Source organism: Electrophorus electricus, chromosome 3, assembly GCF_041902795.1.
Source record: "Electrophorus electricus isolate QZ-2024a chromosome 3, ASM4190279v1, whole genome shotgun sequence".
NCBI classification, from domain to species: Eukaryota; Metazoa; Chordata; class Actinopteri; order Gymnotiformes; family Gymnotidae; genus Electrophorus; species Electrophorus electricus.
In genome coordinates, this window is record NC_137499.1 from 37,126,744 (window position 1) to 37,154,708 (window position 27,965).

The window sequence follows — 27,965 nt, forward strand, 5'->3', positions numbered from 1 at the left end:
ACAGTGACAGCAGTGTGTGTGTGTGTTCGTTCACAGTCAGCTGAGTGGCACTGGTGTGAGATGTTTCACAGCATGAGGGTAGAAACTGTTCTTTAGTATGTCGGTACAGGTTCTGATGCTCCTGTAATGAATGCCAGATGGTAGAGGGTGAACTAGGTTGTTATTGGGGTGTGAGGGGTCAGAGGTGGCGCTGCTGGTTTTCCACAGGCTTGGAACTGCATTAGGTGTCCTGCGTGGGTGCCACCGCTACTCTGAAGTTCAGCATCCCTTAGTGTCAGCAGCGGTGGCGCCACCATACTAGACCGTGAACACTTTCCCCTGGGGGCCGGGGCCGGGCTCATTTTCCTCAACCTCTTCAACAAGCAGAGACATTGTTGAGACTTTTTTTTAAATCAGATTTGATGTATTAACTGTCCGTGTGAAGTCATCAATAATATGTACTCTGAGGTATTTAAAGCTGGTCACGCTTTTGACTGTGGTGGTCCCCTCAGTGCTCATTAAGGTGTGCTTTCTGTTCTTTCTCCTGAAATCAACAAACAGCTCCTTGGTTTTGTTATTAGAGATTGTTGTTGGAGCACCACTCAGCGGGGTGTTTCTCCTCCTCGGTTCACCCCTACCACTACTGTTGTGTCGTCAGGGATGAGGCCCACTATTTTGTCATCATCAGCGGTGATGCCAACTTTTATGTCATCAGTGATGAGGCCCACTGCTGTTGTGTCGTCAGTGGTGAGACCCACTATTTTTGTGACGTCCGCAAACTTGATGATGTTTGGGTTAGTCTTGGACAGTCATGGGTGCATGATGTAGAGCAGAGGGTACAGAACACATTCGAGTAGAGGGTCTTCTTATGAGATTGAAAATTACGTGCATTATAGCACAGTGGGACAAAGTAAAGGATTTAATTGGTCCATGAAAACAAGTCATATTATTGGTTAATACAATTTTCTCTGTAACCACAGTCTCAGTAATGTAACCTACAATCAGAAGGGATTTTAGAGGTGGGAGACGGTCACTGCATTTTTATGAAAGATTTTAGAAAACGATAATTTTGTCTTTTAAATAATGATGAATCAATCTTATTATAATTGGCAACATAACCATAAGGTTAACAGCAACATAAGGTAAAAAAGGTCAATTTTCGTCTAATCTTTTCCTTAAGGAAGCACATAGCAAGTATGGGGTCAAGGACGCAGGGCTGACAGTGCCATGATTGGTGCTTACAGTCACAGGGAACCAGTGGTGTGATCTCACAGGAGAGAACTATGGTGAGCAGCCCAGTCCTAGATGCTTTGTAGGGCAGCGTGTGAACGAGGACCTGCCAGTATGGGAATCCCAGCAGCACAGGGCTGAAGTAGTCAAGGACTGGCTGGGAGCACAGGCAGGAAGGTTCCGACTCTTCTAACGTCCTGCAGCGGGAACCTGCAGGATCTGCATGGATGGAGGACATAACGCACTCCAATAAAACTTGCTTGCAGAGTTTTATTTTAATGGGTCTCGTTTTCCAAGAGATGTCAGAGAGGCAGTCAGTGGTCCTCTGTGGGATATGAGGTAAAGAGACATAGAGTTGTGTATCATCAATGTAGCAATGGAGGGGAAGCACTTCTGCGGAGCAGCAGAGAGGACAGAGAGCATTAACGAGGCCAGCTCAACCGCCCACCAGGTCAGCCCATAAACACAGGGTTTGCACTCTTCCCCAACACTCTGGGCTCCTGGCTCAGTCCACAAGGACACCAACTTGAACTCCGCCCCTCTCTGCAGAAACCAAACAGCATAAACCTCCAATGCCAAGGCAACATTTCTGCTAATTATACAGTTGCATGAAGGTTTGCTGACAGGTGAACAAATTATAAAGTTATTGATGAAGTCACAGCCATAGGACTGGACCACAATGCACCCCATGTCGCTCTGGTAGAAAGGTCATATGTCACAGGAAACGTCATATGTGGTGCTAGCTGTTTGAGCCCACATGGCTCAAACTAACTAATAATTCAGCTGAACAGCACCTGAATTTGTAGGGAAACAACAGTCATGTAGATAAGAGGCTACACACCATTTTCTAAATTCAGATTTTGGTCAGAGTTTAAGGTTCTGAAAAGAGCAATAACTGTGAGGAATCATTGTCTTCAAATCTTCCTTTAGTACCATATGAATGTCAGAGCTCAAACAAGACAGATAAGGAAGAGAAATGACGGTCCTTCAAGTCCTGTGCAAACACCTTCTAAAAACTGCTTGGTACATTTTTAGAGTACACTTCTTAGCTCAAAGCATGTGGACACCAGATCATTACACCTATATGAGCTTGGTGGACATCAGATTACAAAAACATGGCCGTTAATGTGTTGAGCAACTCTTCTGGGAGGACTTCCAACAAGATTTTGTAGTGTCTGTGGAAATATGTGCCCATTCAGTCAAAATAGTGTTTGGGAAGTCAGCCACTGATGTATGATGAGAAAGGGCACAGTCATGCTGGAAAAGGAAACAGCTTTCACCAAACTTCTGCCAAAGCTGGAAGCTTATGGTTATCTAAAAATAAATCTAAAATATTACCCTCTTCAGGAAGTAAGAGACTGAAATCCAGCCCTAGACAACTGTCCCTCCTCCACCAAGTTCACTGTTGGCAGCAGGTAACCCAAACCCAGGTGCATCCACCAGCATGACTGTCTACTACAGAGTATGTTTTCACCGAAAATTCTAGTGGCAATGGGTTTACACCAATCCAGTTGATGCTTGGCATTGCACATATTGACTTTAGTCTTGTGTTCAGCTCCTCAGCAGTCATGGAATCACGTCCCTGAAGGCCTTGAAGCAGTTTGGAGGCCGTTTAGAACATTAGTAAGTGACGTCACGGAGAATAGGATAGTTTAGCACACAGCGGTCCTGCTGAGTTTGTGTGGCCTACAGCATGGCTGTTGCTTCTTTAGTCCACCTGAGAGGGTGGGAGTGAACCCACAATTCCCCTCACACCTCCTGTCCTGTGTTGCAACACTCCTGCACCTTCCTTCCCCTCCAGCATACTTGTATCCGAATGTTCCACTCACCAACACCCTTGCATTGCTTATGGGATTAGGGAGACCCGAACCAAACACTAAACAAAAGTTAACAGGCTCCTATTAGAATATAATTTTTGCATGACACCAACATGCCTTATATTAATTAGGACTTAACTGTTTGGGGAGATCTATAATGCCCTTATGCTCCAATTGCAGATTAATTAGGTTCCAAAAAAAAAAAAAAGAAACTTGCCTCATGTACCATCACTTCTGTACAGTGACACACATTACATGGTGATTTCTGTTCACATGAACTTCAGAATTACTTTTGGATGACTCTTGCACTCCCACAACCTTGACCCAGATGGAACACGTACACCTGCTCCAATCACATAACAGATGACTCCATTTAAACACACAGCACTTCACACTATTTTTGTGAACAAAAAGATGATTACCCCAAAGACATGCATATGCACATCATGGAAAATTCCCCACTCAGGAACTAGAAGTCAAGCCGATGCCAGTGCGCTAGGACACCAGTATACAAATTACAACACACCACATACATCCCACAGCTCAACAGCACACTCTAGAGCTCAGAGTGGGAACTGTAAGCAATAGTGAAACACCAACCAGTTATTGTGCATCAAACCACTCATGGTCACTTGGCACTAGTTTCCCCAGCCACACGACTCAAGGGCTGCATTTTCCCCCCAGGTGCCAGAACCAGACAGCTCACAATGGGGTTTCATAAATTTAAAAAGGACTTCATGAACCAGTGCATCTGCCCTCTCAAATGTAACTAGACTGATGGAAGTTTTAAAAAGAGATACATGCTACACTATTGGCCAGGCAATTAGTCGTTTTAGAAGCTTAAAATGCACCAAGTCCCATAATAGTTCAAACGAGCACAAACCACAATGTAATGTATACAATGAAAATAGAAGCAACAGCTGAGCTGTCATTTCTAGAAGTTTTCCATGTAAAGCACATCGATAACTACTCAAATGCTATAAAATCTTACAATGCATTTGGCCAGATGTACCCCAGAACATCTACACTTACAGAAAACCAAGGTGTGAGAATGCAAACAAGATTCAGGACTCAAGGTTTGTTTTTTTTCCAAACATTTATTAAACCACTCTGCAGTGCTACACAACTCCATCTGCAGGCTGAAGATTGCAGGACACTCAGGCAGTCTCTTCCTTGGCAATGCGGTCCTTCTTGAGGGGTCCCTGCAAGAGAGAAGAGGAGACGGGTCAAACGAAGTCAAGCCAGTCTCCAGCGTCCATGTCTACCAAAGGATAACTTGTACAACCCATCAGTCCTGGTTGTGCAGGTTGGAAGTCTTCCCTTGTAGGAAAACTTCACCCCCACTAAACTTAACCGATTAGTTTTAATAGTAACAGAGAAACCAAAACCACAGGCCTCAGCTAGACAGGTTCCAAGTCAGGATACTTGTTGGGTGTTGCCAGAGGGTGAACAGAGAGTTGTGCACAGAAACCACAGTCTCATGCCTGTCTGAGCTTTCGTATAGCACTGGAATGGAACCCAATATCAGACTGGAGTTCTGAAACAGGTTACGAGCAGTGCACTGGCTCCCAAATACGGCTGCAAGCCACACCTCCCTAACCCAAGCTACCCAACATGCAGAGACATACTACAGCACAGATCCAGAGGTGGACAAACAGGGAGGCTCAACCCTGAACATGTCTTGCCATGGCACTGCTAACCCTACACGCCTGAGCCAAAGTGAGCAGGGTTCAGCCAATCCTCCCCATCAATGCCTTAAAACGGCACTCCACACTCACCATGAAAGCCTTCTTCTCGTCGATAGTCTGGAAGCGCCCATGACCAAACTTGGAGGTGGTGTCGATGAACTTGAGGTCGATCTTCTCCATGGCACGGCGGTTGGCCTGCACCAGCAAAGACTTGCGCAGGGTCAACACCCTCTTTTTGGTGCCCACCACACAGCCTTTCAACATCAGGAAGTCATTGGTCACCTCACCGTAGTGGACAAAACCACCCTACACACAAAGACCAAAAACGTCAGTGCCTGGCATGTACAATTAATCTTGCAGCATGCAAACTTCATTAAAGAACAAACTTCCACAAGGACCCAACACTCACCAGCGGGTTGATGCTCTTGTTGGAGAGATCGTAGTCAGTGGAGGCGTTATTCTTGATCACTTTGCCATCCTTGGTGTGATAACCCTGTCCAATCTTGTAGACCTACAGGGTAAAGAGAGGGGGAACATGCAGACTGAGATGCTACAGAGGGCAGACTTTAGAAGGGTTCTCAATCTTACTAAATAGCAGCTAGACAAAAGCACAAGGTGAAAGTTGACAAGACAGGTCTACTACAAAGAGCTTTAGGTGTTTTTCAGCAACATCTTCCTCACCTTCTTGTTAATCTCAGTGCGGTGGTGGTAGCCCTTTTGCCCAGCCCTGGCAACAGAGAAGGCCACGCGGGCAGGATGCCAGGCACCGATGCAGGCCACCTTGCGCAGACCACGGTGAGTCTTGCGAGGAAGTTTCTTTGTGTGCCAGCGGCTCGTCACACCTACAGACATAGTCAAAGCCCACTTAGTGCTCGCTACCCTGAAACCTTCCACTACAGCCAAAGGAGTCGAGGTGTGTTCAGAAGGAAGGCAGCATGGGAGATTTCCTCATGCTTTTCGGGCGCCATGCCTGACGCTGGTGTCCATGTTTTTCATCACCACAACCCCGTGACTGCAGGTACACATGCAGCCTCTTGGCTCAAAAGCAAGTTAAGCCAGTTTTCTCCAGCTCTGGTCTTGCAGAACGTCATCCACACCCCTCTCCCATAACTCATTTAAAAAAAAAACAAAAAACAACACATTAAGTCCATTTGGCTGTAGGTGCTGAGAGCAGGACACACTGAAGTGTGCAGCAAAGAGATACCAAGTAGCAGACATGCATGCCAAAATTCAACCCATACAGACCCTACAACTGCACTCACCCTTGTAACCGTGACCCTTAGTGACGCCAATGACATCTATCATCTCGTCCTGGTAGAACACATTGTTGATGGGAACGGCCTGCTCCAACTTCTCACGGGCCCAGTCCACCTTCTCAGCAATCGTGCCGCCATTGAGCTGGATCTCCATCAGGTGGGACTTCTTCTGCCTCAGTGGTAGGAGGCGCATCTGATGGGAGACAGAAAGGAAGTCAACACAGCCCACGACTGTAGCTCACTCCCAGCATGGAGCAGCAAGCTCTGCACCAGCTGCACACTGCAGTGAGTGAGTGTAGCTTCCATTATAGAAAGCTTTCATAATATTGTGAGCACCTGTTCTTCAGCCAGCAGTACCAGGCCTGCTGATGTGCCCTCAATTTAACACATGATAAAGGACACTCACCTGGGTGTGTGCGATGATGCGGATGACCTTGCAGTACTTCTTCATGGTAGCAAAGTCCTTCTCCAGCTGCTTCTTGCCCTCATCATCTTGCCACTTCTTGCAGTACTTGGTGAAGGCCTTCTTTTTGGACTTGTACCTGCACAGGCGCAGCATGACGCGCACGCACGGGGTGACAGACACAGGCAAATTGGCACACAGCTCCTTCATAGCCCGAAGGGGCCAGCGGAAGGGGTCTGGGCCGAGCCGCTAACCCGCCCTCGCTGGAGCGAGACGACAGGGCATCGCCGGCTTCAGCCGTTGCGGCTCATGGCTCGGCTTCTAAGGAGCTCTTTCCGCCTGCCAGAGGAGCCTGGAGCTCATCGGGGTACAGGACACCCGAGCGGAGCTACATCACACCGACACGTTAGACTGGCTCAGGGACAGGGATCACAATGGGCAGCAATGTTCTGCTCCACCAGAAACTAACACCAGCTGCAGTTTACGCTGCATTTGAAGTAAGGATTTACCAGTTCTTGTAGAAGCGCCGCCGGCATTCGTCGCTAATGTGCTCAGCGAATATGGTCTTAAGGGAACGCAGGCCACGGGGGGTCTCGACATAGCCCACAACACCCACCACCACCATGGGGGGAGTCTCCACAATTGTGACTGCTTCAACAACCTCCTTTTTGTTAACCTCTATAAACAGGGAAGGAAAACAAAAAACATAAGGAGCAATAGATTTAGCAACTTTTGGAGCATTAATATAGTACCCAAAGTGTTGGCAATTAATTCCAAAGGCAACACTATTTAGATGACTGCACTCAGTACTCGACATTCAGCAGTTCCTCAAATATGTCCGCCCGTCGAGAGTATCATCACTGGCAGATACTAACCAAAAAGAACTAAACCGTTCAAACTATTGAGCCTTCTGAAAAAACAGACAAGACACACATGGCCGATTAGAGTTTATTTTTATATTACTCACTGGATCCTGGTCTATCAACCTCGCGAACAACATGGGTCATGCCCGCCTTGTATCCGAGGAAGGCCGTGAGGTGAACAGGCTTGCTGGGATCGTCCTTAGGGAAGCTCTTCACCTTGCCGCGATGACGGCGGCTTCTCTTACGGGGCAAAAAGCCCAGAGATCCGTGACGTGGCGCCGAAAACTTGCGGTGAGACTAAAGGAGAAAAAGTACACCTGCGTTTTCTAGTGCACGAAATAACGCCAGTACGGAGCACACAAACCCGAGCTTATCTACCCTCCCTCACCCAACCCGAACACCTACTGCTAGCTCGTCAGCTACATCAGCAACGAATGTCGCTATACACCCTTTCGATTCGCAATGCCCCAACCCGTCCGTATGGCTGTTAGTATTTATGTTGATCCTTAATGAAAACGATAACTGTCAAATGTCTAAATCCAAAACAGGCTAACATGGTTGCTAAGCTAACGTTTGCAGGTTAACCGGACTGTCGTACGAAAGCGCACGCGGCATTAGCCAGCTAGCTAACGTTAGCAAGGCCGCACATAGCTCACTGTGAACGGTGACATTATCTAGCCAACTTGAACTTGCTTTTCATTAATAAACATGCTTTAAGCAAAAACGTTTAAGAACCACTTTAGATTATTCTCTCGCTACGGCTACGTTAAGTCGGCTGCCTCTATTGCGAAAAGTATAAAGTACGCAACTAAAACAAATTGGGAGTTTCAGCTATAAATTCCATTTCATAAACTAATTGACTACTCAAAACGCACAGCATCCTGAAGATAACGTATGTAAGAACCTAAAGACGGTGAGGATCAACCCCAGAAGGCGTAACTAAGCACAAAACTTATCGCCCTGCTCACCATTTTCGTCTCCGGTCCAAGTGAAAGAGGACGTGCGGGCGCGCGCGCTCCATTTTATACTGGCACGTAAAGCCGCACCCGCACCGCAGTTTGCGCAGCCGCAGTACAAACCACGCGGCGGCGCCTTCTGCACTCAGATTACAGCAGAAATCCTCTACATGCAGACTAGGAATAGATTAGCTAGGAGTCGGATGGAAGTTTCCGGACTACAATCACATATATGGCATTATTTGGTGTATCGTAACGTTCCATCTGTGCAATCACACACATTTTCATTGTATTTGATAGGCTACCAAGCACTTCTGTAAGTCACCGTAGACAAAGGCATGTGCCCAACGCCGCAAATGTATAACTAGGCATAATTAAATGAAATAAACTAGGTAGCCTTTCTATTACAAATGTTTTATGCAGGCCCGTGGGCATAAACTAGCAATATGCACTAGCAATAATAGCAGTAGCAGTAATAACTAGCAATACATCCATATCTAGCTCTTTATTGAATATAATCATACATTTACACTTTCAAACCCCAATCCCTGAAACTCAATAATCAGTAAATACAGGGGAGTTACACATAAATATTGAAGGACCATACATTTCAGTGGCAAATGGCTTTTCACCTCTTGTTCAGTCTACTGGAAATATGTCAGTCCTCAACAAGGTTGACACTTAAAGGCAGGACACAATGAGTGTGATTTATTTGCAGATACATTAAAACAAACAAGGCCCTGACCACCAGACTGCATCTTAGTGCTGCAGCCGTCCTCACAGCTGCTTAAACAGGACTTGTCCAAAGGTTAAACGCTGCAAGATAATAATTAAACCTAGAGACTATTTAATTTTAATCTTAGTGGGTTTTCACAGTTTAACACTCTCCTATACTCGATCTGAAATGCATGTAATTTACAGATTGATTAAAATGTATCCAAGAAGTATGCTGGAACTAAATAACCTTTGCTGCTGTAGCATAAAAAGGTAACTGACATTCAGCTTTTTAGAACTCAGCCATTTTCTCCCATTGTGTCCATCTTGTGGTTCCAGTGCATGAACACAAAGGGGCACTGCTGCACACCAATTCACTAGTTCAAAATCTTACACGTTTGCAGTCAACAATAGCTTGGGTGGAGGCAACGCACAACCACGGAGCAATATCACCGAGACAAACGGCCAACAAATAATTCATTCACCAAAGGCAAACGGAGGTAGTGGTTTTCCCAGCATGCTTTGGTGTTGTTCCAGTGTATGTAGTCGCAGTCTCGTGTTACTGCAATGCCATAGAGCACTGTACCCAGGAGCACCAGCTTCAACTGGATCGTGTCAGTCTCTCACAACCCTTCCGTCTGAGGGGGCCAAAGACTCAACCTTGGCCCAACACATCCAGCTGTAGGAGATGGACAAAAATACGACTATATTGCGATTATATTGTGATTGCGATATGCCTTGCACTATATTTACTTCTCCATTTTGTATATATTTTAATGTTATATATTTTGAGTTCACTTCTTAATTTTAGATTGGAGTAATCCAAAATATGACACTGTACTGTCTCAACGTCCTGTCAGGAAGTCCATAAAAAATTAAATCCATGAATGATGACTGGCCCTCGTCATTTTCACCAATGTTGATGACACTGGAGGTTTGAGTTTGGGCAGGATGCTCACAGGAAAGAATTAAAACATTAAAATATGTACCAATTTGTTAGTGCGAAAAATGTCATGTTGCAGCCTTGTGCAATTTCAGTATTGTGAAGGGCAGTATCACAATAACAATTAACAAACAATATATGGAGCAGCCCTAAGCAGCACCCATGCTGTGGCATCTGGTGCACTGCCAGGATGCTCCTCCGAGGCTGGGTCTGAAGTGCGCTCAGGCTCCTCGCTGCTCCCGCTCCTCGTTGCGCTTGTGGAAGAATGCCTTGCCAAACTCGTACGTGCTGATCATGACTGCACATGCCGGAGCAACTTTGACCACCCGAGGAAGGAAACCTGCAAGCAGAAGTTAAATATAGCGCAAAACAAGACAGAGCCGGCACCCCCCCTCCCGAAGGCATCACGTGCAGATTCAGTTATGACCGTTTGGCTATAGAGCTGCTTTATAAAAGATACTAAGCTTATCTGAATTTTACTGTACATTTATAAACATTTCTGAGAAGGAGACCTAGGCCTTCGGCTGAAAACATTTGATTGGAACAAGGCTTCACACTGCAAGGACTTGATGCCAAATAGCTAGCATTGGCCAGGCATCATAAGCACCAACTCAAAACTGTACCTGCAAACAAGCCTCGATAACCTGTCTCAGTCCAGATGCCCTTCATAATGTGTAAGGTGGAAGAGGGTTTCTTCAGGTGGGCTGCTAAACCACAGACAAACCGATTTAACATCTGAAGGGAGCCATACCACAATCCCACCCAAGAGTCACGATGCAAAAGTACAGCAAAGTCAGCATGTTACAAAATAAGACTAATAATAAATAATAATCTATATTTAGATAGCATTCTGCATTTTAAGTCCAACATTCAAGAGTTCCTAAGCAAAAAACATTAAATGCTTCTTTACACAAAAAGATATAATTATTATGAAATAAAATTACTGCAAATCAGAGAATATAAAAGAAAGTCAAGCCGAGTTCTGCTTTTCCACTTATCCAAATGCAGCTTGGATGAAGAGGACAGCAGTTCAGAGCGATTTATTTGACCAACGGCGAGTGCAAGGTGCCAGGTTGGTTTTGAGGCCATCTCACCCCCCAGCGTGTCCATCTCCCCCAGCTGGATCTGCCTGCGGGTTTTCACCACGTCAAATGGAAGGGTCATCATCGCAGCGATCTGCAGGTGACACGGGTCAGATACCGAAACATCTGCTGCATCAGAGCTGACACTAAGAAAGCAAGAGCACGGCTACTGCCAAATTCCCCCTCCGACATGGGTCTAGAATCTTGGAATTCTGAGTTGATATTAGCTTGACAACAGTATATCCATATCCCCCCCCCCCGCCCAACATATCTTGAGAATTTCCATGTCAGTATTTTTATATTCTACACTGTTTCAGACTTTCCAGACCTGTGTAATAACATCAGTATACTATATTTTAGTAAGCAGTCTAGGTGAAATGCCAACAGCTAATATATCAAACATCCATTACATTTTTTTTTTTCGATGACTTGTTAAAATAAATTAATAAATTATGATGAATTAAAGTAAAAATGAGTTATATTCCAGTAAATTTGCTCTGTCATGATAAACATTATAAAGAAGGCTGTAATAAGCTTAAATGATTACCATTTTAGAACTCAGGTTAAAGGCGAGCCCACTGAGATTGGCTCAAGCTTGTCTTAAGTAGGCAGACAAGGGTGTTCAGTAGTTGTGCTAGTTCTTGATTAGATACACGTGGCATAAAAGGAGAACTGCAAGTTCACAGGCAATAAATATTACTGACCCATTAGAAGTTATGTTACTGTGTGGGCATGTTGGGGGATGGGTAGCCCTGGCCGTGCTTCCTTTGTGGGCAGGGTCAGGGATAGACAAGGCTGTGGGTTCTGTGTAGGCAAGGTCAGGCAGAGAGAGGTGTGTGGTAGAGGTGTGCGGTGCTCACAGCTCCGGAGATGGCTCCTGCACTGAAGCTGATTGCAAAAGGGGCCTGCAGCAGTTCATATCTCTCACACAGCTTTGCTTTCACCAGCTCATAGTTAAACCAGTATAGAGCTGGAACACACACACAGACACACACATACACACAGACAGAATTTCAGCGTTTTCAACTGGTCATGCTCAGTCCAGTACAAAAGTACAGAAACAACAGATGTTAACTCAAGTTCTACACGGCAGAATACAAAACCCAATATACAAGAAGAATGATAAATAATGAACTCAGTTGTGTCTTCAAAAGAAGTGCAGAGCTGGGAGTTTGAGCCCAGCCATAGGAGGGACTGACCAGAGAAAGGCACGTCGCGCAGGACAGTGGGACCCCAGCCCCTCCAGAGCGAGAGCCAGCCATCGTGAGTCACCGCTGAGCAGATACACACCCGCAGCTCTCCGTACGTCAGCTTCCGCGACTGCATCTTGGTACGAATAAGCTCCAGAGGGCTGATTACTGTCACGGCACCCACTGCACGACACACACATGCATGTGATCAAATACGCACACACACACACATCAAAACATGCTACCACCAAACAAATCTAAATATTGTGCAGGGGTGGAGGTTGGGTGGAGCTTGGGTGGAATTCCATTAAAGCACGGCAGGGTTTAGTGCACCAACACCCCCAGGACCTGCAGGGTTTAGTGCACCAACACCCCCAGGACCTGCAGGGTTTAGTGCACCAACACCCCCAGGACCTGCAGGGTTTAGTGCACCAACACCCCCAGGACCTGCAGGGCCTAGTGCACCAACACACCCAGGACCTGCAGGGCCAGCACTGCAGGGTTTAGGGTTTCCATGCTGAAGTGCTTGGCAATGACATGTCCTGAGCTTTCAGCAGTGCTAAAGTAGGTAAGATATTAACTCCAGGATAACAGCTTGTGGCGGTCCTCTATAACAAGTGCTGATCAATAATAATACTAATATTAATAATACTAATACTAATAATAATAATAGAAAACAACAACAATTACTACTACTACTTGAGTTTTAAGGCATTATACCATGACCCAATAGTATATAGTAGCCTTAGAAACCCATTCTGGCAAAAGTGTGTCAAGTGGCATCAACTCACATCTTGCCAATGCACCTGCTACCAGAGGAACATGGTTGCCTTGGTAACCCATGCCGTAACGTAGGAAGTCTCGCAGTTGGTCATAGCAGGTGAAGTAAATGACTGTGGCAGGAACTGCCATCACCCTACACACACACACACACACACACACACACACACACACACACACACACACACACACACACACACACACACACACACACCCCGTTATAGGCCTGGATTACAGCAACACCATGCTGACTGATGAAAACACCCATTAAGAAAATGATGCATCTTGACACATCTTCACTGAAAGGGTAAAACATTTTAGGCATTTATCCAAAAAGCTCCCAGAAAAGGGTTGATTATCTGTTCGCAGAAAGAAACCCAGATGAGGCAGGGTGTCTGTACTAAGATCAACAGAAAATAATATTTAAAAACCAGGAGGAGATGCTACCTCTGTTCTTAAGACATTACACAATATGGTGGCTAAGAAACTTTATTAAGTTCCTCTGTTACAAAGTAACCTTCTCCAAACACAAGATACTGTCTTTTCTTCTTGTCACTACTGAACCTGACAGATCAGTAACATTTTAGAAACATTTTGCCCCCATACCAGCAAACTCCAAGTGTTCATACAAGTTAACACAAGTGGTAATCACTTTAAAAAACTTTAAGAAATGTTAATTACGAATGTTACCCATGTAAATAAATAAATAAATAAATTACATTGATGGCGTTTAGCTGATGCTTTTATCCAAAGCAACTTACAATTATGACTGAGTACAACTTGAGCAATTGAGGGTTAAGGGTCTTGCTCAGTTGCCCCCATAGTGGCAACTTGGCAGTGGTGGGGCTTGAACCAGCAACCTTCTGATTACAAGTCAAATACCTTCACCACTGAGCTACCACTGCCAACGCTAAATGAGGATACCATCAAGTGTTACAATACAGTGCACACTGAAAGGTATTTCAGTCTCCTGCTGGGAGTGACTTACAGTGTGGGGGGGAGACCACTCCAGAGAGACCGCAAACCCTCATACCGCGAGATCTTCACAAATGCATCCTTAAAAACAACACACAAAATTAACCCCAACATGATTTTCGTGAGTTGTGTATGGGTGTGTAGAGGTGGAAACGTCGGACATACCACGGTGCCATTGAAGTGGGTGGGAGTCTTGTACCAGGCACTGCAGGTGGTCATGTTCTGGCACACATAAACGTGGTCCATCAGTCCATTACAGTACAGAAAGCACTTCCCTGAAAAACAACCCAAACAAGAGCTAAGTGGGGGGAAAAAAAAAAAAAAAAAAAAAAAAACTCTCTAAAGCCAACATTTGTTTAAACATCAACAGCTAACAGCAACAGCACCTGTCAAATGGAATTTCATGCACAATCTACATAAAAATAAAAATGCTGTAATGAACAGTTTTAAAGTAACTAACACAACGTTCTCCATTTGTGTCGCTTCCGTTTTATTTGTCTCTGAGCAACGGAGATCCAAACAGGGAAAACGGAAGAAGAAAATACCAATGCCCATGAATCGACCAAGCACACAGGCCATACACAGCTCTGTAGGGAAAATGTGGGTCCAAAAAACGATGACTAGGAGCCATTTCAGGCCAAGATGGGAGACAGATTCAAGGACATTCCCCTGACTGCAGCATTCCAGAAACTTGGCATGCTCTTAGATTTTCCCGGCACAGCTAAGCTAGGGCATGCAAAAGCCACAAAGATCTTTATCAGCATTTATCATCACACGTAAACCACAAATTGGAAAAATAATTACTGCCCTGGCCCATTTCTGTTAATGTATCATAGTGCTTACCATAGTCCAAACTAAAAACTAAGAGGGTGCACTTGTGTTTATGGTACTCTGATCAGGCTAGAGGTAGTCGGTTAGAGTTCCTGGTTAGCTGGTTTGAGTTCCAGTTTGTTTAGTGCAGCATCATCTTTACACAAGGTAGTGAATAGGAGGAAAGAAAGCCAAGTGAAGTACACTTTTCATTGCACATTAAACCAGATGACAGTTCAGATGAGAACAGGCTCAGTGATGTGTGCACTCTGCTCAAGAGCACACTGACCCCTACAAGTGTGACTGAGCCTGGGGTCCTGTAAAAGTAGTCCTGTGTCTGCACCCTCTCTTGTGCTGCTGCTGGAGTTTATCCCATGTTTGCCATTACTTTTACCACATTTAGCGTGACACTCCTATCTAACAATAGCAACTTGGTGGTGGTGGGCCTTGAACTGGCAACCTTCCGATTCTAAGTCAAGGACCTTAACCAGAGCTACCACTGGCCTTAAAGACAGAAGATTGGCTGCACAATTCACAAGTCAGTGAGTTGTGGGAAGCTTTAGCGAGGCATGTTCATGCCTGCTGGGCCAGGCAAGGTGAGCTATAGCAGGGCCAAGCAAGGCGAGTTACAGCAGGGCCAGGCGACGTCAGACATGTTTACTTACACTTAGACGACCGCATCACTCGCTTCCAGGGCCTCGAATCTGCTGTAACAGCTGCAAGGTCCAAAATGCAGAGAGCAGAGACAGAAAGATACAGAGAGAGAGAGAGAGAGAGAGAGAGAGAGAGAGATGCAGTGCTGCACTGTTATTGCTAAAGCACCAGAACATTAGCTTCAGTGGTTATCACATCCTCCATTGTTCTCTCTGTGCTCTAACACAGTGAATGCAATATTAAGATGTGGTTTCAGCTTTTAGTTCAAGTTAATGCTTCTCTGAACTGCAGCTAAAATTATACACTCACTCAAAAACACAAGGAGGCAACACAGTCCAGAAGCAACTCAGGCACATTAGATGGTTATTAATTACACACATGCCCAGACACATACCCCCACCCCATGCCCCTACACATGATGACCACTCCTAGAAGCCTTAAAAGTTCAGTTTCAGATAAAATTATAAACACTGATAAACAATGCTAAAGACTGGGAGATCCAGTCTTCATTGCACGCAAGACCAATACCTTTGTGGAACGGAGTCTGCTGTGCTTGAAGTCTGATCTTCACCACGTCCAATGGCGTTACTTCGGCACAGAGAGAGGTGGAGAGAACAACATCACTGAGGCAGCACACAGACAATTTCATGCCTTCTTCAAGATTAACAGAGAGGAGATGCAATAGAACTACCTCTGAGCTCAGACTGACGTTTTTTTCTGCTTTCACTCACCAAAGACGGAGGTCAGTAAGGCGCCAGTGCCAGATGCCAGCATCTGCTGCAGTGGTGTGATGGCAGCAGAGTTAGCCCCTGGGGTCTCCCCCATCCTGCAACCTTGAGGATTACATCCTGTGTTGGTTTGGTGTGTGTGCATGCATTCCATGACCTTGGTGTACGACCTTGTTTACATTTTTGACTTTGCCTTATCTTTGCCCTAACAGTTAGTTTGCAGTTGTATATTTGTATATATTCCACTTTTTGTTCCTTTTGTTGTGTGTTCACTGGTAAGTAGGGAGTGACTGCCATTTTGTATGGGGTGTGGGTTTGATGTGCGTTTTCCAGTTTTGTGTTTATTTTTTTGTCTGTGTATGTTTAGTGCATGTCTTACATTTATAGCATTTAGCTGACACTTTTATCCAAAGCAACGTACAATTATGAGTGAGTACAACTTGAGCAATTGAGGGTTAAGGGCCTTGTTCAGGAGCCCAACAGTGGCAACTTGGCAGTGGTGGGGTTGAACCAGCAACCTTCTGATTACTACTCACTCCTGACATTATAGTCCAGGGTCACACTGTCTCTTGTACAATACACAGGCTACCATTGAACTACTTTGGTCTGTTGTGATCTGATTTCCACTACACACTTGTTTGGCCGTCTTTTTTCCACACTAACACGACGACAGGCGATACTGGGTAAAGTAAAAACACTGCATAACTCGTTTTGAATAGCAACACAGTGCGGGAAGGCTGTTTAATAGGCGGGGTTCATCCTAACGGGGGAGTACTGAACACTGATACCTTATCTGTGAGAAGCAAGGCTCCTCCACGCCACTCCTCCTAGACCCGCAAAACCTCGACAGTGCCACAGTAAAGAATAAATAAAACAACAACAAAAAAACACTTAAAGATACGTTAACTTTCGGATAAACTAAAATTGACACATTTCTGCATTTTGAACCGTGATGGTGTGCTTGTCTTGACATTCTTAGATTATCAGTTCCTTATAAAATAAATCGGGAAAGAACTGTGGCGATGTAGTTAGCAACGGAATCAGGCTGAATGGACTATCCATAGAGTACGCGGAGGGTTACTTAAGGAAACCTATTTTAAATTGATGTCACTACTATGGCTACATGATTTAACTAGTTAGTCAATATATATTTTAAAACTAACGACAAAACACGTCATATTCAAATGGGAAGCGCTATGTTAGTGAGCCAGCCAGCTACTAAATTGACCCGACTTGGCCACGATAGTTAGCTAACCCACTTGCTAGTTAGCCTAACCAGCTAACAGCATCAGATAGGCTAGATGGAGACAGAATTGTACAAAAGCGACAGAATACAGTCATAGTGAATTATTGGTTGCAATTATTGGTTAACGTGGCAGTTTCAGTAGCTCCCTCAAGCATTTTCGCAGTACTAGACAAGAGTATTATCCAAATAACGATAAATAATTAGCTAGCCACCAATAGCAAGCTACTCTGCACCACTCACGTAGCGTTAAAATAATTTATGCACATAACTTTTGGACTAAATTAGCTACAAATAGACGACTCACCTCTTAGACAAAGACACAAGGCGTCTTCGCACTATGTGGCTACACGATTTTGCCGCATGGCCGTGAGGTAGTGGTTTAGCGAGTGTCCTCATGTACCAAAACAGGTCTCACGCTGGTTGGACCTTTATTGGAGTTGCGCCCCCTTCTGGCTGCTTTTGGTGTTGTATTCATGGTTTACGTGCCCCACCAAACACTGACGCAAATGAACTGTTTCTTTAAAGGAAACCGCTCAGAAGTCCAAGGAAAGATGTGCGACGTCCACGACCCTCGTGTTGCATTGTTTTTCTTATTTTCAGTAACAGACACTAATCAAGGTGACTAAATGAAAGACTCCAGTAAAGGTGCCAATCTTTACCTCCAGTTTATAATACTATGCTTCCTGATTCTCCCAAAACAACAAAAAAATGAATACAGAAAAGGAGATGACCAGAGAGTGATTTTTTACAGCTTTATTAGAGAAACCAATGGATGCCTAGAATCTGAGCTTCTGGAAGAACCATTTGTTCTTGCCGGTCTTGTACCTGTGAGAGAGAGAGAAAGAGAAGATTAGTCAAAAAGGACACATGACAAATTTGCTGTAGCAATGGTAGTTAAAAAGCACTGCTTTCTCATCTCAAAAACATCTCCAGAAAAGTTCCCTACCACCGCTAGCTTACACAGATGAAAGGGCGTAATTGCCAAGTCTATAAGAGCAGTGCACCCATGTGTAGGACTCAGTGTGTGACATGATTGCAGACAAAACAACAGGAGAAACCAATTTCTACATATCAGCTGGGAGGGGATTTGTTTCAGCTCTACAAACACCAGTGGGAGAGGGAACACACAGCTGGTTCAGAACACATACAATGTGTGATGAACACAGTCCTGCTTAAATTCTGGACCATGTGGTATTTTCTAATCACAAAAGTAAGTCTAGCTATACCACAAGATCCCTAACTAAATTACAGTAATCCTGTCTATTAGAATAACCCAATTACAAATATATACCCTATAGTACAAACAACGCTAGCTACATTACTGACTAAACTTCACTTTAGTTGCAAACGGGAGCGTTCTGCTGGGACATACCTCTCCTCAAACTTCACCTTCGCCTCTCGCCTGGCTTTGCGCTTCAGAGCAGGATCCCTGAACACATCCTTGTTGACGACGGTTTTGTCCAGAGGAATGTCAACAGAGTACCTACAGGGAGCCAGCAGAGAGTTCAATGCTTCTGCCGAGAACCACAACAAGCAAGCAGACAAATGCACAGGCCTGGGAAACTTGGACTGGATATCACTTAGCAAAAACAAGCATGACGTGAGGATGGGGGACACGAAGCGAGGTGCACCCTTCCAGCAAGTATCCACAACTACACGCAAACCACAGTGTGCTTCTCCAACCTCAAACCCCAACCTTCTCAGCGCACCAAGTCCCCTGTCCCTGTAACCCAGGTAGGATCAGAGTAAAGCACAGGTATAAGAAAAAATTGTTTCAACCTTTTCTGAAGTAAACTCTGTACTCAGAAAACCAAGACTTAACAGGAAAAAAGTGATACCCATGTCCCAAGTATATATACATAAATAAAATTCAATCCTATTTTCACCATGATCTCGTAAACAGTCAGTGTCTCTCTCTGTGTGTGTGTGTGTGTGTGTGTGTGTGTGTGAGTGAACTGGAGCACAAAAGACCACCGTTCTGTTTCTCCAGTCTGTGTAATAGTTTACAAAACCTGTTTCTAGGCCACGAAACAGACAAGATTCCAAAGTTAATATCATTCGGTCACTGACCCCAAAAGGCTCCTTTTCCTTCAGTGTCAAGAGACTAGTTGCATTAGAATCGTTTGTTTTAACAATTTGTACTAACAGTTCAACTCATTAGGTAATCCAGCCCTTAAACCAGTGCAGCTGTGGTAGAAGGAGCTTTTCATTCCAGTCGACAGGGTACACCAGATGATCTCAATGTCTTGGGTAGAGTAAATTACAGAACACTGAATCCCTGGTACAGGCTTACTGAAAGCTGTGTAAAATTGTGGACGGTTAAGCTCTCAGAACTGGGCTTACAAACACTTGTTAAGAGCAGATAAAGCACAAAAAGGTGTTTGGGCAATGTAAACAGAGGACAGCAGGCATATACATACGGACACAAAAGGCAGTCACCTCAGATTGACTACACCAATCATGCCACATGCATCACCGGACACCACTACACACAGTGACGACTGTCGCAGGGTAAAATGGAATTATCCCGATACAATCAAGCAAGACTGCTTCTGATCTGTTCATAGTTAATGGGTTTAACTGGGTGCGGGTTTCTCCACCTGCACATACCTGGTTGGCATCAGGTGGTTGTAGTTGTACACCTTAACGAAAGCCTTTATCTTAGACCTCTTGGCAATCTTCTTCTTGCCCATGTTAGTGGTGACTTTACGGGGGTAGCGGTCGATGCCCGAGACGAGGGCATGGCTGTATGGGCGGTCGGTTGTGCCGTCATCGATATTCTATAAACAGGAGCAGAAAATTCCAGATCAGAAAGCACAGAACACAAGTGAGATTTGCCCAAAAAGAAAGCACGTTTACACATGGCCGCATAAGAACACCGGTTGCTCTAACGTCCAGTGGGTCTTACCTTGACGATAACTGCTTTGCGTCCTGCGTAACGCCCAGCCAAGACCATCACCACTTTACCAGGCTTCATAAACTTGCCCATTCCTAAAAATCAAAACTCGGCACTCTTAGCTAGCTGCAACGGCTGACGACAGACAGCTCAATCATGCAGATACAGACGCTACAGAACCATTCAGGCTGGGCAGAGCCAAGCGATTTCGGATCCTTCATGATCACCTGGATAAGGTTATAGGTCTCTCGGGCAAGTAGCCATATTCCCTGTCTGAGAGTACATAAACTAGTTAGGTTAGCACAACTTTGTTAACGCGAACAAGTGCAGAACTCTTATTTGACCGTTATGTTGCTGTAATGTCGGTGATGTCCAGTGAAACATTGGCCAGACTGCACACATCTCTAGTTAGCGTTAACCAGCCAACACTTCAGCTAGACATGTTACACTGCCGGCAGAACGGTATCTGCCAATATGTGGCCAAATAACCGATAAAGCTCCGAGGGTCTCCTACACCTTTGTAGGATCAAATACCTGAACCACACAAAGACTGTGTGAGCTACTTCCACCGACTGAGAAACGGCAGCATTATATTGAATCGGTTTAACTCATTAGTAGAGCACAAAAACATACAAATTGACACACAGCATTAACGTCAGACAAATTGTCTTAATAAAAATCCTGTGAAACAGACTATCAGTACAACTTTTATTGCTGATGGGCATGGATGATTATATCAGGACAGACTTACTGGGTGTTTTCTATGGCCGACGATAGAAGAGAAAAGGAAGTTAGTAAAGCAGGCGTGACCCTTGACACCAGTCGGACGTTGACGTACTTCCTTTAGCTTTTTTTTATATGTTGTGCTACCGAAGTGTCGCCCTCTGTTGGCAGGAGCAGAGAGCACATTTGGACACTATCGACAGTCTTAATATCTAATATTAAAAATTCAGACCCAACAAATCGATGAGATGGAGCATATCAAGGATGCGTTTAAATTTTATTCCGTTTCAGATATATTGGCTACTTAATACATTCAAAGTTTATTAAATAAAAATAGACAAAACCTCTCATTGTCCCATTAGTGATTGTTTAAATACAGCAATAGGATCAATTCGGTTGAATCAAATATCACTAAAGTAACTTCCACAATTTGTGAGATGAACCAGACCACATAAGTAACAAAAAAAGCTCTGGAAAAAAAACTACTATATCATAACAAAACAAATATATATATACAAAAACAAAATTTACAAAACAAAGAATGAATTTTACAAATGCAAGACTACAACACAATAAACCTAAAAACTAACATTTGACACTAACATTTTGAAATTAGATACCTGAAAAAGTGCTAATTATGCAAGATGAAATACAGTGTTAATAAGATTAAACAATCTCTGTGTTGACCCATTGGATATATGGTACCCAGCTATTTCAATTAGTCTTAAGTCTTATATTTGAAAAATCACACACGTGTACAATCTCAGGAATAACCAAATCAGAAGGTAAATAGAGTCTGTCAGGCTGAAATGTATTGTGTGAGCAAATTAGAACTGCGTGATTAACTGAGTAATTAGTTAAAAGCAGGCAATGCACTCATCACAGCCAGTGGACCATGTCAAATGTAATGTAGGATAAAGACATAATAAAGTTGGAGGAAAGACCACTCTCTAAATCAGGAGCTGGGCACAGTGGCATGGAAGAAACATTCCTGACTTCATGGCAATCATAGTAGAAACATTCTGCAGTACCTCGACACAACGGTGAACACAGCAACTTCAGAACAGTGTATTCCCAGGTCAGGATCAACATACAGCAACCGACCCCAGTAACGTTTTTGATACACATTCATTTTAAACCGCTATTAAAAGCACTTCTGTAGCAGCAGACAGACATCTGTCATGGTACCAAAGGGCTAGAATTAAATCCCACCACCTTCAGAGGAGGTGGCCCAGATGTTGACAACGGGGCTTGTTTTCAGTCCATCAGTGTGAAATGGAAGCAATGCTTTACGCTGTAAGCACAACCCACACAGGACTTTATATATAAGAAAGAACTCCCACTTCCTGCCTTCCCCCAAAGATTCTCCTAAGCATAGAGTGTGACGTTGTGATATGGTTTGGTCCTACAACTTGAGCACATGGGCTCTCCTTCCGTCAGATCTTCAGCATCTAAAGGGCCTACAGCTCATGCATCAGATGAGGTTGGCAGGTAGTGCTACAGCATTGTAACAGGTAGTGTTACAGTATTGTAACAGGTAGGGTTACTGTATTGTAACAGGGAGCGTTATAGCATTGTAACAGGTAGTGTTACAGTATTGTAACAGGAAGCGTTATAGTATTGTAACAGGTAGTGTTACAGTATTGGCACACAGTACAACACTCCCACTTCACAGGGAAGCACAATCAGTAAGAACAGGAGCAGTAGGAAATAATTTTATTGTGTTACAGGAGCTGTTAAACCAATATTTCAACGCCATGTGAATGTCAAATTAGGACTTTTACATGGTCCTTAGCAGAGCGAAGTAAGTATGCTACAGTATTACAATATAATGTTAAGACCACACTGTTATGACTGGACTGCAATGCAAGAGTTGTGTCTGCAATGTCAAAAGCAGAGGATTGGCCAAACAGTGAACATCCGTGTAGGAAATACAGCAGCGGCGCCTCAGATATCCGTCTGGACAAGCCCAAAGTGGTTGGAAGAGAATTCAGAGGTGAGTTGGGGGGGGGGGCATGTCAGCAAACACACATACCTTACATGGGTGCAGCATAGTCAACAGGACACACAATGTCCCAAAAATGCACTTGCGTTGAAATGTTCGAATCATGCAGCTTCTTAGAAGATTTTGGTAACAGCTTTAAAAAGGAACACGTTGGTAGTTATGGATCTGTGTTGAGTGTTTTAAATGGGTGTGCATGTTAATATGCAGGGCTTCTGGATGCACGAAAATGTTTGTGTGTAGGGTGTCTCTGCACGACAACCTTAGATTGCAATGTGAGAATTTATTATGCACAGAGAAGAATATTAGTAAACGGGGTGAAGAAGGTTAGTGTAGGACAGGATGTTAGTTTGCAGCATAGACGCATATCGGCCTTTTCATCTTTACAACTTGAAATTAAAGAAAAAAAAGATGATATTGCACCTAAACTAATAAGTATGTCAAAAGTGCTTTAGATTTGGCGAGATTTTGTCCAGTTCGGAAACCCTCTTATGAAATGTAGTGATTCATCATTGAATGTGTCCTAAGAGTGCAATTTGACAGATGTGTAACTAAGCTTCTCAGAAGAGAAATTGTTAACATAGAGCACCTCGAGTTAACTCAGGTACCACAAACATAAAAGTCACCTCCCACTCCAGCATGCCCCTGCCTGACCTCTCAAGGGCCGCGAGCCCAGGCTGAGGTTCCCGGTGGGGGCTCTGTGCTCAGAAAGCATCCTTAATGTTTTTGAGCTGGCGCACAGCCAAGTCCACTGGCAGGTTGAACCTGAGGTGGCTGAGACGGCCGAGGATGCGCAGGGCACCCTCAAAGCCTGTCTGGGCCATGTAGCTCCAGGGCTGGTAGTGGGCGTGCACCAGCGTGCCGGACTTGCACAGCAGGTTGAGCCAGGACACCAGGCGCTGCTCGTTCAGCGCCAGGCACACCAGGGCCTTGAACTCCGAGTCGGCGCTGCGCTTGTAGCGTCCATGCTCGCGCAGGACGCTGTGCACGGCCCACAGCAGCGACTGCTTGGGTGTCACCGCCGCTGCACCGCCCTCTACTGGCAGGCTGAAGGACTGCGAGAGCTGCCGGGCAGGCGACTCCACGAAGGCCTGGCCATTCTTAGCCTCATAGTACTTGACGAAGAGCTCCCAAGGGTGCAGGGTGCGGGGGGAGGCGTTGAGGGGCAGCAGGCAGGAGATGGGTGCCAGCACCAGGCTCATGCCCTGCGATGGTGCGTACAGCCCGTGCGCCAGCAGGTCCCGCAGGGCCAGTGCCAGCTCTTTCCGCACGGTGCCTGTCAACTCGTCCTGGCCACCCCCTGGGGGCAGGACGGATGCGTAGCTCACCACGTGCTCGTCAGGGGCAGCTGGTTGCCGGCGGGACGCCTGGAAGCGCACACGCTCCACGGCGATCTCGAGTCCCTGCAGCAAGGGGCCGTAGTCGCTGGTAGCTTCCCCCTGAGGCCACATGCTCTGGGGCATGCGGTTGGCCGAGCAGCCGAACTGGCTCAGGGCAAAGATCTGCAGCACGGCCAGGGCTCTCTGGATGAGCTGCAGGCCTGTGTCACGAATCCATGCCGCCTGCTCAGGGTCCCCAGCACCTTCAGGGAGACACAGCACACGGTGAGCATTGTTTACATAAGTATGATCTTAAGGTAATTAATCTGACGGGATTAAAACGGATCCGGTCTAAGTGGCATTCATCACTAAGAGTTCTCTCAGACAGCTGCATTTCCAAGCACAGAGCGAACGGGGCTCTGGGTGTTTGACGACATGTAACATTCACCCTGCTTCATTCCTCCCTGGGTTCGTGGCGCGGGGCCGGGCACTCGAGCCTGTGGGCCTTTCCCCCCATCAGACAGCAGGGGGTTCCCCACCTCATCTGCACAAAGGGTGATCGAGATCAGGATCCACTCACATTTAGTTTATCAGCAAAGACAAAACAAAAAGCCAAAGCGTGTCACAGCACCAAAGAACAGTGTCCAGGCTGTGTAACTCCAATGCAGCAGAGCACTGCCCGGTTAAGAGGTCTTAGTGCTCTAAAACACCTGATTCAACTCAGCAAGGGGTTGTTAATTAGCTAACAAGTTGAACCAAATGTGTTGGAACAGGAAAAACCATAATCTGCATTGTTCTGTTATTCAACCTTAGTCTAGTCAGGCTTACTCTAGCCATACAGTGGGCTGTGAGAGTCCTCACCTTGAATGAAGTCAATAAACATCTCCAAGTCCCTGATCTGGGTTTTGAGCTGCTCGACCAGCTGCTCTTTGACCCGGACGGGGTTGACGATGTGGGCGATGGCAGCGTCCACTCTCTGCCGAAGCTCCTCGGGGCTTAGCTTTCCGATGTCCTCATTTAGGTTCACGTCTAGCTTCTTAATCAGCTCGTCAATGATCACCTGCCATTGTCAAGCAGTTTTAGAAAACACACCTGGGTCAAGATTCCAGAAAGTTTGTACGCACAAAGACTGCTGAGAAGGCAGACTATTGCTTTTGTAAGAAACTCCAGTGTGAGATAGACAGACACACAGGTGTGGTAGAGTAGGAAAGTACAAATTGCAGGATTGGTGCATTCATATCATCTCTTGTTCTGCTATCTGATGCTATCAAGACTCTTGTATAAACGTCTTTAAATCTAATCTCCTCCTATTTTTTTCTTACACTACACAATGTCTACAGTATTTAAGATTATCTAAACTGAGGAAGGAAACAGGTTAACCCCACTGACTTGTTCCCCTCGAGGCCATGAATGGATATGCCTGTTAAGCACTAGTTATCTACGTTATTCTATTAAATGAACTCTATGAGCAGACCCCAAGCACACTAGGCCTGTGGGGAGATTTAACACAGATCTAACGCACCAGCAGCTTGAGCTGAGAGCTGAAAGCGTTACACTGCGGGATGACATGTACCTTTTGCCTCTCCATGACAACTGACTGTGGGAGTGAGTCATAGCTGCCCTCCTGGTAGGCGAAGCGCTCCAGGTCATCCAACTGCGTCTTCAACTGAACGATCAGCTCCTTCTGTTTCTCCCTCTGAGCCTCCAGCCGCTCCCGTTTCTCTCGCTCGCTCTGTCGGGACGCGCACGCACACACACACACACACACACACACACACACACACACATTGCATGCTTTTTAACTTAAGTACATCAGGTTAAGCTCTAATGAAGGATTCTACCACTTGTGACTCTGCCACAGGTTTTGCATGCACTGAGAAATTCTATTGGATTTTAATCCGGACACCATAAACTTTTAGCTCCTATGAAGTTCATGCACTAGTCCACCTTTTTCTTGAAATTATGAAAATGAAATGATAGTTTAAATGATACGACCACAACATCAGTGAAATGCTGTACAGTTTTAATAGGGTGGCTGGAATTATGTATTAATAACTGTCGTCCTTGGAATGTGGACCCTCCACTTCCACCTTCGGTTTTGCCAACAAAATAAACATGTCCCTCAACATATTCAATAAAACAACGCACACAAGGCCACTGAGAGAGCGAGGCTCTCTCATCTGATGAAGCACAGTAGTCAGCAGTGAGGAGCAATACAACAGCGCGGAGGTCTATGGGGGTACTCACCAGCTTCTCCTGCCAAAGCGTGCAGGAAGGAAGAGAGGAGGAAACATCTTAACATCATGCTTCTAGTCAACAATCAGATATCTGAGATATCATGCGAGACAAAGACAACCGCTAAGGGAGAAAGTGGCTGGAGTATCAGGGTAAGTTTTCATCGGACAATGTTAAAGTTGCTCAACTGGTGACAGCGTCAGTATTAATATGTAGCATTAAAATCGAACAGGATTGAAGTCAGATAAGGCCCTAGGTTGTTGGGAGCATTGTTTTTGCAGATGTGGATTTTGAAACACTAGTGTCAATCAGTTTGTATCTAATGGTAATAACAGTTCTCAAGAACTGTAACAGAGAGTCATCAGAGACACCGTTTCCAGAGACTTGCATCGCATGGAAAGAGGTAAAGAGGTAGATGTGGATGTGGTTGTGGTTGTGTGTGTCCAATTTAGTGTCTTAGCACCTGTCAATGCTTTGTATTAACTGCATCTTAACTTTACAGTATAGTCGACCTGAACAGTTTTAGCAGGCTTCCTATTATGTGTGCGCACATGTATTCCAATCTTCTTAAAGGTAGACCTCTTCCTTTTTGGGCTAGGATGGTCAGGAAACAGATTATTCTTGCCTGTCTTAAAGCTTTTACTAATTTAAACGTAACTCACTCCAACACAGATGTCTGTCGTGACTGTTAATTGCAGAGAGTAAAGCTAAATGGTAAAGTTCAGAGTTGGCGACTCGGTGAGAGTGGCTTTAAATCACTCATCGGCGTCAAACCAAAGTGTGAGATGTCAAATCTGTGCAGCACGTTGGTTTGAGGTTACCTTTGTATACCATAACTAAACGACACATCGAAATGACCCTTTTAAAATCAAAACTCACAGAACCCTCCAGCATTGTGGCATCTTGCGCCCGGCAGCCGAGCACGTGCGGACACCCCTTGAACGCGAACTCCTCGAGCTCTGCGAGCATCCTCTCCTTCTCCTCGCTCTGCGCGCGGACAATCTGCTTGAGGCGAAACTGCACCTGGGCGAAGTGCGAGGTGAGGGCCAGGAGCGACGAATTCAACTGCTCCTGCTCTTCCTCCAGCTTCCGTAGCCGCAGCGCCGTGTCTGGCTCGCCCGTCGACGCCGGCCCGGTTCCCGTCGCCTCCAGCGAGCGTCTTTTCCCCCGTTCATCCTCGGGGTTTGCGACGGCGCCCACGGGTGCCCACCGCTCCCCGGCTCCGGCGAGGGCAGCCTCGCTGTCCGAGGTGGACAGTTCCTCTGTGGACATACGGTTAACAATTCGAGGGCACAGTCTTTCTGCCCAGCTAAAATAACATGCAACAAGCTTGTTTTGTTTTCTTTCGGAGCCTTCTAGTTACTAATATAAATTTGTCGCGCCGAGAAATATGGCAGGTGCAACGCCGTCTTTTTAAGACAAACGCATCCGTCAACTCTAGTCCGCTTAGGACAACATTGCAACGTAAAAAAGCGA

The 27,965-nt window shown here is 45.3% G+C and overlaps 4 protein-coding genes and 2 non-coding genes across 12 annotated transcripts; all 6 read right to left on the reverse strand.

Moving 5' to 3' along the window:
* Nucleotides 1–4,103: 4,103 nt before the first annotated feature.
* On the reverse strand, nt 4,104–8,323 carry rpl3 (ribosomal protein L3). Its single transcript, XM_027017859.3, has 9 exons — nt 8,205–8,323; nt 7,341–7,533; nt 6,883–7,051; nt 6,377–6,512; nt 5,977–6,163; nt 5,396–5,556; nt 5,124–5,225; nt 4,805–5,020; nt 4,104–4,228 (listed from the first exon to the last, which is right to left on the reverse strand). The coding sequence occupies exons 1-9, from the start codon at nt 8,205–8,207 to the stop codon at nt 4,184–4,186; spliced, it is 1,212 nt and encodes a 403-aa protein (XP_026873660.1). The 5' UTR covers nt 8,208–8,323; the 3' UTR covers nt 4,104–4,183.
* Nucleotides 4,457–4,588, reverse strand: LOC113582215 (small nucleolar RNA SNORA54). Its single transcript, XR_003411141.1, has one exon. It is a non-coding gene; the product is annotated as a small nucleolar RNA SNORA54 (small nucleolar RNA).
* LOC113582216 (small nucleolar RNA U83B) lies at nt 5,627–5,719 on the reverse strand. Its single transcript, XR_003411142.1, has one exon. It is a non-coding gene; the product is annotated as a small nucleolar RNA U83B (small nucleolar RNA).
* Nucleotides 8,324–8,682: 359 nt separating the features above from the next.
* Nucleotides 8,683–17,754, reverse strand: slc25a39 (solute carrier family 25 member 39). Of its 7 annotated transcripts, XM_027017862.3 has the most exons (13): nt 17,619–17,752; nt 16,857–16,910; nt 16,072–16,173; nt 15,869–15,928; nt 15,352–15,402; nt 14,042–14,151; nt 13,890–13,957; nt 12,913–13,037; nt 12,131–12,304; nt 11,792–11,901; nt 10,944–11,025; nt 10,473–10,556; nt 8,683–10,189 (listed from the first exon to the last, which is right to left on the reverse strand). In XM_027017862.3, the coding sequence occupies exons 3-13, from the start codon at nt 16,163–16,165 to the stop codon at nt 10,071–10,073; spliced, it is 1,077 nt and encodes a 358-aa protein (XP_026873663.2). In that variant the 5' UTR covers nt 16,166–16,173; nt 16,857–16,910; nt 17,619–17,752; the 3' UTR covers nt 8,683–10,070. The 7 variants fall into 7 exon arrangements, with proteins under 7 accessions (XP_026873663.2, XP_026873662.2, XP_026873664.2 ...); XM_027017861.2 differs by lacking the exon at nt 16,857–16,910 and having other exon boundaries at nt 17,619–17,754; XM_027017863.3 differs by lacking the exon at nt 16,857–16,910 and having other exon boundaries at nt 16,072–16,188; nt 17,619–17,753.
* A 298-nt stretch (nt 17,755–18,052) lies between these two features.
* Nucleotides 18,053–21,062, reverse strand: rpl27 (ribosomal protein L27). Its single transcript, XM_027017842.2, has 5 exons — nt 20,962–21,062; nt 20,223–20,305; nt 19,925–20,094; nt 18,687–18,797; nt 18,053–18,139 (listed from the first exon to the last, which is right to left on the reverse strand). The coding sequence occupies exons 2-5, from the start codon at nt 20,301–20,303 to the stop codon at nt 18,091–18,093; spliced, it is 411 nt and encodes a 136-aa protein (XP_026873643.1). The 5' UTR covers nt 20,304–20,305; nt 20,962–21,062; the 3' UTR covers nt 18,053–18,090.
* A 115-nt stretch (nt 21,063–21,177) lies between these two features.
* On the reverse strand, nt 21,178–27,917 carry rundc1 (RUN domain containing 1). The gene is made up of 5 exons (XM_027017853.3): nt 27,369–27,917; nt 25,828–25,986; nt 25,116–25,314; nt 24,703–24,798; nt 21,178–24,517 (listed from the first exon to the last, which is right to left on the reverse strand). The coding sequence occupies exons 1-5, from the start codon at nt 27,759–27,761 to the stop codon at nt 23,640–23,642; spliced, it is 1,725 nt and encodes a 574-aa protein (XP_026873654.2). The 5' UTR covers nt 27,762–27,917; the 3' UTR covers nt 21,178–23,639.
* Between the last annotated feature and the right edge of the window lie 48 nt (nt 27,918–27,965).

Coding starts and splice junctions, on each gene's coding strand:
- rpl27 (XM_027017842.2), bottom strand. CDS start 20,303: ATGGGCAAGTTTATGAAGCCTGGTAAAGTGGTGATGGTCTTGGCTGGG. Junction 18,798..19,924: donor AACCACCTGATGCCAACCAG/GTATGTGCAGGT, acceptor GGCTCCCTGTAG/GTACTCTGTTGACATTCCTC. Junction 18,140..18,686: donor AAGGTGAAGTTTGAGGAGAG/GTATGTCCCAGC, acceptor TCTCTCTCACAG/GTACAAGACCGGCAAGAACA.
- rundc1 (XM_027017853.3), bottom strand. CDS start 27,761: ATGTCCACAGAGGAACTGTCCACCTCGGACAGCGAGGCTGCCCTCGCC. Junction 25,987..27,368: donor CCACAATGCTGGAGGGTTCT/GTGAGTTTTGAT, acceptor GCGTCCCGACAG/AGCGAGCGAGAGAAACGGGA. Junction 24,518..24,702: donor CCAGGGAGGAATGAAGCAGG/GTGAATGTTACA, acceptor GTCTCCCTGAAG/GTGCTGGGGACCCTGAGCAG.
- rpl3 (XM_027017859.3), bottom strand. Junction 6,164..6,376: donor GCATCATCGCACACACCCAG/GTGAGTGTCCTT, acceptor GTCTCCCATCAG/ATGCGCCTCCTACCACTGAG. Junction 4,229..4,804: donor ACGAGAAGAAGGCTTTCATG/GTGAGTGTGGAG, acceptor TCTCTCTTGCAG/GGACCCCTCAAGAAGGACCG.
- slc25a39 (XM_081711382.1), bottom strand. CDS start 16,222: ATGGAATGCATGCACACACACCAAACCAACACAGGATGTAATCCTCAA. Junction 10,557..10,943: donor GGAGATGGACACGCTGGGGG/GTGAGATGGCCT, acceptor TCTGTGGTTTAG/CAGCCCACCTGAAGAAACCC. Junction 10,190..10,472: donor TTATCGAGGCTTGTTTGCAG/GTACAGTTTTGA, acceptor TTCTGCTTGCAG/GTTTCCTTCCTCGGGTGGTC.